We start from the raw sequence: 9676 nt of genomic DNA, 5'->3' as shown, positions 1-9676 counted from the left end.
CCAATTTTACCCCAGAATTCACAAATTTGACCCGCGAATCCCCTAATTTTGCCCCAAAATCCCCCAGTTCTCCTCAAAATTCACAAATTTGACGCATTTGACCCCAAAATTCCCCAGTTTTGCCCTAAAATGTATGTTGAGTCCCTAAAATCCCCCAATTTCACCCCAAAATCTCCCATTTTGACCCTGAAGTCCCCGAGTTTCACCCCCAAACTTGGAGGCACTGGGGGGGATACTGGGAGGCAGTAGGGGGATATTGGGAGGTGCTGGGGGGATACTGGGAGGCACTGGGGTGGGACTGCTGGATAATGGGAGGCAGTAGAGGGATACTGGGCGATGCTGGGGGGATATTGGGAGGCAGTAAGGGGATACTGGGAGGCGCTGGGGGGATACTGGGTGGCACTGGGGTAGGACTGGCAGATACTGGGAGGCAGTAGGGGGATACTGGGAGGTGTCTGGGAGCATTGGGAGTCACTGGGGCTTAGTGGGAGCACTGGGAGGCACTGGGGCTTACTGGGAGGTGGCACTGGGAGCTACTGGGACTTACTGGGAGTGCTGGGACTTGCTGGGAGTCACTGGGACACACTGGGAGGCATCAGTGAGACTGGGAGCACTGGGAGGGTGTCTGGGAGCACTGGGAGGTGGCACTGGGATGACTGGGAGTCCCTGGGGCTTACTGGGAGGTGGCACTGGGAGCTACTGGGCCTTACTGGGAGCACTGGGATTCCCCCCCGCACCCAAAATTGCCCCTTTTCACCCCAAACGCAGACGGGGTGGGGATGGTGACGCGCATCACCTTCGCCTGGCTCCAGGGGTGAGCACTGGGAGGCACTGGGAGGGACTGGGAGGGGACTGGGAGGGCACTGGGATGGACTGGGAGGCATTGGGAAGGGACTGGGATGGATTGGGAGGGGACTGGGGGGATACTGGGAGGCACTGGGGTGGACTGGGAGGGGACTGGGAGGCACTGGGAGGGGACTGGGATGGACTGGGAGGGCACTGGGAGGCATTGGGAGGCATTGGGATGGACAGGGAGGGCACTGGGATGGACTGGAATGCACTGGGATGGACTGGGAGGCATTGGGATGGGACGGATGGATTGGGAGAGGAGTGGGACGGGAGTGGGATGGACTGGGAGGCACTGGGATGGACTGTGGGGATACTGGGATGGACTGGAAAGGAACTGCAAGGGTACTGGGATGGACTGGGGGGATACTGGGATGGACTGGGAGGGCACTGGAATGGACTGGGAGGCATTGGGAAGGTACTGGGATGGATTGGGAGGGGGCTGGGGGGATACTGGGATGGACTGGGAGGGGACTGGGAGGCACTGGGATGGAGTGTGGGGATACTGGGATGGACTGGAAGGCACTGGGAGGGTACTGGGAGGCGCTGGGAAGGGACTGGGATAGACTGGGAGGGGAGTGGGATGGGCTGGGGGGATACTGGGATGGACTGGGAGGGGACTGGGATGGACTGGGAGGCACTGGGAGGGCACTGGGATGGATTGGGGGGATACTGGGATGGACTGGGAAGGACTGGGGGGATACTGGGAGGCACTGGACTGGGCTGGGAGGGTACTGGGAGCACTGGGAGGTGGCACTGGGAGCACTGGGAGTCCCTGGGGCTTACTGGGAAGTGGCACTGGGAGCTACTGGATCTTACTGGGAGCACTGGGATTCCCCCCCTCCCCAGGACCCGCCTGGACTGCGAGGCCAAGCAATGGCGGTGAGGCCACGCCCCCTTTAAACCCCACCCCTAAGCAAAGCCCCGCCCTTTCCCCACGCCTCCCCGCGGGAGGCCACGCCCCCGGTTGGAGACCACGCCCCCCCACGTGACGCGGAGGCCCCGCCCAGGCTGGCGGCGGACGTGCTGAATGACGTGGCCCTCGTGCTGGAGCTGCTGGCGCCCGCCTGGCCGCGCGCCGGCCCCGCCCTCCTGACGCTGGCGGCCGCCGCCAAGGTGATGTCACGGCCGCGTCGCGTGACGTCAGCGGGAGGGGGCGGGGCAGTGGGGCGCTACTGGGAGGCAGTGGGGTGATACTGGGGGATACTGGGAGGCACTGGGGTGCTACTGGGGGATACTGGGGTGATGCTGGGGGATACTGGGAGGCGCTGAGGGGGGTACTGGGGTATACTGGGAGGCACTGGGGGGATACTGGGGGATACTGGGAGGCAGTGGGGTGATGCTGGGGGATACTGGGAGGCACTGGGGGATCCTGGGAGGTGCTGGGGTGATGCTGGGAGGCAGTAGGGGGATACTGGAGGATACTGGGAAGCACTGGGGTATGCTGGGAGGCAGTAAGGGGATACTGGGGGATAGTGGGGTGGTACTGGTGGATACTGGGAGGCACTGGGGTGACACTGGTGCCCCGCCCCAGTGCATCGTGGGTGTGGCGGGCGGGGCCACGCGGGCGGCGCTGGCCGTGCACCAGGCGCGGAGGGACAACATGGCCGACGTGGCCGCCAAGGATAGCAGCCAGGTGGGGCACTGGGAGCACTGGGAGGGACTGGGAGGGGGACTGGGGGGCACTGGGAGGGGATTGGGGGCACTGGGAGGGACTGGGAGAGGTTTGGAGAGTAGGGGGAGGGACTGGGGGTGATGAGGAGGGACTGGGAGGTCAACTGGGATGGACTGGGAGTACTGGGAGGGCAACTGGGTTGTACTGGGAGCACTGGGAGGGCAACTGGTGTGGAGTGGGGAGTGAAGAGGAGAGACTGGGAGGGGACTGGGGGGCACTGGGAGGGACTGGGAGGGGATTGGGGGGCAGTGGGAGGGACTGGGGGTGATGGGGAGGGACTGGGAGGGCAACTGGGATGGACTGGGTAGCAAAGAGGAGAGACTGGGAGGGGACTGGGGGGCACTGGGAGGGACTGGGGGTGATGCGGAGGACAACTGGGTTGGACTGGGAGGGCGACTGGGAGGGGACTGGGGGTGATGGGGAGGGACCGGGAGGGCAACTGGGATGGACTGGGAGCATTGAGAGGGCAACTGGGTTGTACTGGGACCACTGGGAGGGGACTGGGGGGGCAGTGGGAGGGGACTGCGAAGGAGTGGGGGAGGGACTGGGAGGCTAACTGGGTTGGACTGGGAGGGACTGGGAGGGACTGGGAGGGGATTGGGGGACAGTGGGGGCAATGGGGAGGGGGGAACTGGGAGAGCAGCTGGGCTGGACTGGGAGGCAAGTGAGAGTAGTAGAACAGCAACTGGGTTATACTGGGAGGCACTGAGGGAGCGGAGGGGTGGCGGGGGGGTTACTGGTGTTACTGGTGCCATACTGGTGGGAACTGGGCAGGAGACGCTGGTGAACGGGGTGGGGCTGCTGCTGGCCCTGCTGCTGCTGCCGCTGCTGGAGGGGCGGCCATGGTAAGGGGCGTGGCCTCCGGGGGAGGGGGCGTGGTCCCCATGGAGGGGCGTGGCCTCTGGGAATGGGTGTGGTCTGTGGGAAGGGGGCGTGGTCTCAGGAAGAGGCGGGGCTTTGGGGAGAGGGAGGCTGCAGGAAGGGGGCTGGTGGGGGCGTGGTGTCTGGGAGGGGCGTGGTCTCCGTGAATGGGCGTGGCCTCTGAGAAAGGATGGGACGTCTGTGGGACTTGAGGGCGTGGCCTCGTGGAAGGGGGTGTGTTTTATGGGAAGGGGCGGGGTCTTGAGGGGCTCTGGGGGCGTGGGCTTTGTGGGGGCGTGGCCTCTGGTGGGGGGGGTGCTTTATGGCGTCTCAATGGAGGGGGCGTGGCCTGGGGCTCCTGGGCAAGCTTGGGGCCCCCCCAGGGGCTGATGGGATTTTGGGGGACCCCCCCAGGTGTGAGGGGGGGTTTTGGGGCCCCCCCGGGGGCTGATGGGAGATTTTGGAGTCCCCCCCAGGGGCTGATGGGATTTTGGGGCCCCCCCCCAGGGGCTGATGGGATTTTGGGGGGGCGCAGGCTGACGTGGGGGGTGGTGACGCTGCTGTTGGGGACCCACCTGGGGGCCAACCTGGGGGCGGTGGGGGCCCTGCGCCTGCCCACCCTCAACAGGCCCCGCCTCCGCCTCGCCCTGGGCGGGGCTCTGAGGGGCGGGGCCTGGGGAGGCGGGGCTCCGCGGCCCCGCCCCTCCGGGAAAGGCGAGGACGTCATCACCGTCCCCGGGCCCGAGGACGTCAACCCCCGCGAGCCCCTGCTGCCCGGTGAGGCCCGGGGGCACCCACCCCCACCGTGTCACCCGGCGTCACCCGGTGTCACCCAGTGTCACCGTTGCAGCATTACCCCTCCCTGTCACCCAGTGTCACTCCCCTGTGTCACTCCCGTGTCACCCCCCTGTGTCGCCCCCCCATGTCACCCGGTGTCACCCAGTGTCAGCACTGCAGTGTCACCTCTCCCTGTCACCCGGTGTCACCCCTCCATGTCACCCCATGTCACCCGGTGTCACCGCTGCGGCGTCACCACTCCCTGTCACCCGGTGTCACCCTCCCAGTGTCACCCGGTGTCACCCTTCCATGTCACTCAGTGTCTCACCCCCCCAGTGTCACCCCCTGTGTCACCCGGTGTCACCCTCCCAGTGTCACCCCCCCATGTCACCCGGTGTCACCCAGTGTCAGCACTGCGGCGTCACCCCTCCCTGTCACCCAGTGTCACCCCCCCCGTGTCACCCGGTGTCACCGCTGCAGCGTCACCCCTCCCTGTCACCTGGTCTCACCCTCCCCGTGTCACCCAGTGTCACCCCTCCATATGTCACTCAGTGTCTCACTCCCCCCAGTGTCATCAGTGTCATCCCCAGTGTCACCCGGTGTCACCGTCCCAGTGTCACTTGGTGTCACCCTCCTAGTGTCACCCCCCGTGTCACCCAGTGTCACCCAGTGTCACTGCTGCAGCAGCACCCCTCCCTGTCACCCAGTGTCACCCCCCTGTGTCACCCGCTGTCACCCTGTGTCACCCCGTGTCACCGCTGCAGCGTCACCCCTCCACGTCACGCAGTGTCACCCTCCCAGTGTCACCCGGTGTCACTCCCATGTCACCTGGTGTCACCGCTGTGGTGTCACCCCTCCGTGTCACCTGGTGTCACCCACTGTCACCACTGCAGCATCACCCCTCTGTGTCACCCTGTCCCCCTCCCAGTGTCACCCAGAGTCACCCAGTGTCACCCCCCCCGTGTCACCCAGCGTCACCCAGTGTCACCGGTGCAGCGTCACCCCTCCATGTCACCCAGTGTCACCTCCCCAACATCACCTGGTGTCACCTAGCTTCACCCAGTGTCACCACTGTGGCGTCACCCCTCTGTGGCACCCAGTGTCCCCCCTTGTCACCTGGTGTCACCCTCCCAGTGTCACCCAGTGTCACCGCTGCAGCGTCACCTCTCTGTGTCACCCAGTGTCACCCCCCTGTGTCACCCAGCGTCACACGGTGCCACCGCTGTGGTGTCACCCCTCCATGTCACCCAGTTTCACCCCCTTGTCACCCAGTGTCTCTTCGGTGTCACTTAGCATCACCCAGTGTCACCTGGTGTCACTCTGGTGTCACCCCCAGTGTCACCCGGTGTCACCTCTGTGGTGCCTGGCGTTACCCCTGTGTCACCCCCATGTCACCTAGTGTCACCTATTGTCACCCAGCATCACCTGATGTCACCTGGCATCACCCCGCATCACCCAGTGTCACCTGATGTCACCCAGTGCCCTCCCCCCATGTCACCTAGCGTCACCCGGCATCACCGGGCGTCACCCGCCGTCACCCAGTGCCACCCCCAACGTCACCCACCACTGCCCCCTGTCCCCACGCGTGGCCCCCCCTCCCTTGTGTCACCCTGACGACGATGTCACCCTGACGATGACGTCACCCTGATGACGTCACCCGCCGCCCCCACAGGCTTCAGCACCCGCCTCAGCCTCCACCTGGGTGCCCCCCTCCACCGCCTGGTCAAGAGGTGAGGGGGCCCAGGCGTCGGGGGGGGGGGGGGGACGACACAGGGGACACCCCCACCTCGGGGTGACCCCCGTATCGGGGTGGGGGGCACCCACATCTTCCCCCTCCCCCCCAGCGAAGCGGAGTTCAAGAAGGCGCTGGAGTGCGGCACCCCCGATTACATCATCGTGCTGCGGCCCTCCCAAGGTGGGGACCCCCCGATTTGGGGGGGGGGGGGGCACCCCGGGGTGGGGGAGGGGTCGGGGGGGGTCCCAGGGACCCAGGGGACCCCCCAGGTTTGGGTGGGGGCACCCCAGGGTGGGGGGACACCCAGGAGTTTGGGGGAGTCCCAGGGGTCTGGGGGGGACCCAGGGGACCCCCAGGTTTGGGTGGGAGCACCCCAGGGTGGGGGGGGCAGGAATTTGGGGGGGGGTCCCAGGGGACTGGGGGGGTCCCAGGGATGCAGGAGGGGACCCCCACATTTGGGGGGGACCCAGGAATTTGGGGGGGTCCCAGGGGGCTGGGGGGACCCAGGGACCCCCACATTTGGGTGGGGGGGGACCCGGGAGTTTTGGGGGGGTCCCAGGGGTCTGAGGGAGACCCAGGGACCTGGGGGGTTCCCAGGGACCCCCACATTTGGGGGGGGGGGGGGCAGGAGTTTGGGGGGGTCCCAGGGGGCTGGGGGGGCCCCAGGAGTTTGGGGGAGGGGGACCCAGGCCTCTGGGTGCCCCCCCCGCCCGGGGCTGGGTGGGGGTGGGCTTGCGGCGGGGGGCCCCCCCCGACGCCCCCCTGCGAGCCTGCGCCCAGGCCCTGCTGCTGGAGGAGCTGCTGGGCCCCGAGCTGCCCCCGGGGGCACCCATGGGTGCTGCCCTGCGCCCGCTCCAGCACCGCCTGCGCCGCTGCCGTGAGTCCCGGGGGGCTGGGGTGGGTTGGGGGGGCCCTGGGGTCACTTTGGGGGGTCCTGGGGGGTTTGGGGGGGGCCCTGGGTCACTTTGGGGGGGCCCTGGGGGGTTTGGGGGGGCCCTGGGGTCACTTTGGGGGGTCCTGGGGGGTTTGGGGGGGGCCCTGGGGTCACTTTGTGGGGTCCTGGGGGGTTTGGGGGGCCCTGGGGTCACTTTGGGGGGCCCTGGGGGGTTTGGGGGGCCCTGGGGTCACTTTGGGGGGTCCTGGGGGGTTTGGGGGGCCCTGGGGTCACTTTGGGGGGTCCTGGGGGGTTTGGGGGGGCCCTGGGTCACTTTGGGGGGCCCTGGGGGGTTTGGGGGGCCCTGGGGTCACTTTGGGGGGTCCTGGGGGGTTTGGGGGGGCCCTGGGGTCACTTTGGGGGGGCCCTGGGGCGTTTGGGGGGCCCTGGGGTCACTTTGGGGGGTCCTGGGGGGTTTGGGGGGGCCCTGGGGTCACTTTGGGGGGTCCTGGGGGGTTTGGGGGGCCCTGGGGTCACTTTGGGGGGCCCTGGGGCATTTGGGGGGGCCCTGGGGTCACTTTGGGGGGTCCTGGGGGGTTTGGGGGGCCCTGGGGTCACTTTGGGGGGCCCTGGGGCATTTGGGGGGGCCCTGGGGTCACTTTGGGGGTCCTGGGGGGTTTGGGGGGCCCTGGGTCACTTTGGGGGGTCCTGGGGGGTTTGGGGGGGGGGCCCTGGGTCACTTTGGGGGGCCCTGGGGGGTTTGGGGGGGGCCCTGGGTCACTTTGGGGGGTCCTGGGGCGTTTGGGGGGCCCTGGGGTCACTTTGGGGGGCCCTGGGGGGTTTGGGGGGCCCTGGGGTCACTTTGGGGGGCCCTGGGGGGTTTGGGGGGGCCCTGGGGTCACTTTGGGGGGCCCTGGGGGGTTTGGGGGGGGTCTTGGGTCACTTTGGGGGGCCCTGGGGTCATTTTGGGGGGCCCTGTGGTCGTTTCGGGGGGTCCGGGGTGGTTTTCGGGGTCCCTGGGGTCACTTTAGGGGTCCCTGGGGGGTTTGGGGGTCCCCTGGGGCAATTTCGGGGTCCCTGGGGGCAATTTTGGGTCCTTGGTGGCCATTTTGGGATCCTGGGGGCAATTTTAGGGTCCCCTGGGGCAAATTTGGGGTCCCTGGCAGCCATTTTGGGTCCCTGGCAGCCATTTTAGGGTGCTTGGTGGCCATTTTAAGGGTCCCTGGGGCCATTTTGGGGTGCCCGGGGGCCATTTTGGGGTCCCTGGCAGCCATTTTAGGGTGCTTGGTGGCCATTTTGGGGTCCCCTAGGGCGATTTTAGGGTTCCCTGGGGCAAATTTGGGGTCCCCGGGGGCCGTTTTGGGGTGCCCAGGGCAGTAATGGGGGTGGTGTCCCCTCCCGCAGTGCCGGGGACGGTGCCCTGGGGGGTGCTGGCCGAGACCTCCCGCCTCTGGCGCACGCTGGGCCCCGCCTTCCTGCGCGGTACGTGTCATCACGTGGTTCGGTGCGCGTCACCTCCCCCCCCGGTCTCCCTCGCCCGTGTCATCGCGACCCAACCCCCTGCCGCCGTGACATCACGCGCGGCCCCCCACTCCTGCCCCACTGTCACGCCTGGGCCCCTTGTGTCATCACGCGCCCGTGTGATGTCACGCGCGTCACCCGCTGCCGCCCTCTGTCATCACGCGTGTCACCACGCACATCACAGCGCGTCATCCCGTGTCGCCCCTTCACCCTCCCCCCCCCACCTGTTGCTGTGTGGCGTCACGTGACATCAGATGATGTCACATGTGACGTCACCCTGTGATGTCACCGCCCCCCCAGGGCTGGAGGCCGCCGGTTGGGAGACGAAGCGGCACCTCCTGGCCCCCGACGAATGGCAGCTCGACTGGGCGGGGCCAGGGGGCGGGGCCTTGGCCGAGAAGCCCCGCCCCCAACAACCAGCTTCGCGTTGACCCAAATCGGCCCCAAAATGGGGCGGGGGAGGGGGCGAAAATGGTGGGTTTTTATCAACAATGGGACCAAAAAAGCACCGGTTTGGGGCATTTATAAAAATGTGCGGTTTGCTGCCGAGGCGTTTTGGGGGGATTTGGGGAAAATTTGGCGCATTTGGGGGAATCTGGGAGGACTTTTGTGGCATTTTGAAGGAATTTGGGGCATTTGGGGGGGATTTTCAGGCATTTTGAGGGAATTTGGGGGCATTTTGGTGTATTTTTAGGAATTTTGAGGGAATTTGGAGCATTTGGGGGGAATTGGCGGCATTTTGAGGGAATTTGGGTCATTTTAGGGGGAATTTGATGCATTTTTTGAGGATTTGGGAGGACTTTTGTGTCATTTTGAAAGAATTTGGGGCATTTTGGGGTGTCTTCAGGCATTTTGAGGGAATTTGGGGCCTTTTGGGGTATTTTTAGGCATTTTTGAGGAAATTTGGGGCATTTTGGGGGGAATTTGATGCCTTTTTTGAGGATTTAGGAGGATTTTTGTGTCATTTTGAAGGAATTTTGGGCTTTTGGGGCATTTTCGGGCATTTTGAGGGAATTTGGGGGCATTTTGGTGTATTTTTAGGCATTTTGAAGGAATTTTGAAGCATTTGGGGGAATTCGGGACATTTTGGGGGATTTTCAGGCATTTTGAGGGAATTCGGGGCCTTTGGGGGGGAATTTGGGGTATTTTTAGGCATTTTGAGGGGATTTGGGGCATGTCGGGGGGAAGTTGGTTGATTTTGGGAGGATTTGGGTAGAATTTGGGAGGGTTTTTGTGTCGTTTTGAAAGAATTTGGGGCAATTTGGGTTTTTTTAGGCATTTTGAGGGAATTTGGGGGGAAGTTGATGGATTTTTTGAGGATTTGGGAGGATTTTTGCCTCATTTTGAAGGCATTTGGGGCATTTTGGAGGTATTTTGGGGCCTTTTG

At 65.3% G+C, this 9676-nt stretch overlaps 1 protein-coding gene across 4 annotated transcripts; it reads left to right on the top strand.

Moving 5' to 3' along the window:
* Positions 1–773: 773 nt before the first annotated feature.
* LOC148051882 (RUS family member 1-like) lies at positions 774–9555 on the top strand. Of its 4 annotated transcripts, none has more exons than XM_087735173.1 (11): positions 774–814; positions 1696–1728; positions 1857–1962; positions 2381–2482; positions 3296–3366; positions 4011–4159; positions 5832–5889; positions 6004–6075; positions 6611–6771; positions 8173–8250; positions 8590–8797. In XM_087735173.1, the coding sequence occupies exons 1-11, from the start codon at positions 780–782 to the stop codon at positions 8718–8720; spliced, it is 996 nt and encodes a 331-aa protein (XP_087591299.1). In that variant the 5' UTR covers positions 774–779; the 3' UTR covers positions 8721–8797. The 4 variants fall into 4 exon arrangements, with proteins under 4 accessions (XP_087591299.1, XP_087591298.1, XP_087591297.1 ...); XM_087735172.1 differs by having other exon boundaries at positions 3918–4159; XM_087735171.1 differs by lacking the exon at positions 4011–4159 and having other exon boundaries at positions 8590–9555.
* Positions 9556–9676: the final 121 nt, after the last annotated feature.

The sequence above is a fragment of the Nipponia nippon genome, unplaced genomic scaffold, assembly GCF_047370975.1.
Source record: "Nipponia nippon isolate SJK-2023a ecotype South Korea unplaced genomic scaffold, ASM4737097v1 scaffold_52, whole genome shotgun sequence".
Lineage (NCBI taxonomy): Eukaryota > Metazoa > Chordata > Aves > Pelecaniformes > Threskiornithidae > Nipponia > Nipponia nippon.
Note: the sequence above shows the minus strand (reverse complement) of the source record. Positions and strands in the feature narration are given on the sequence as shown.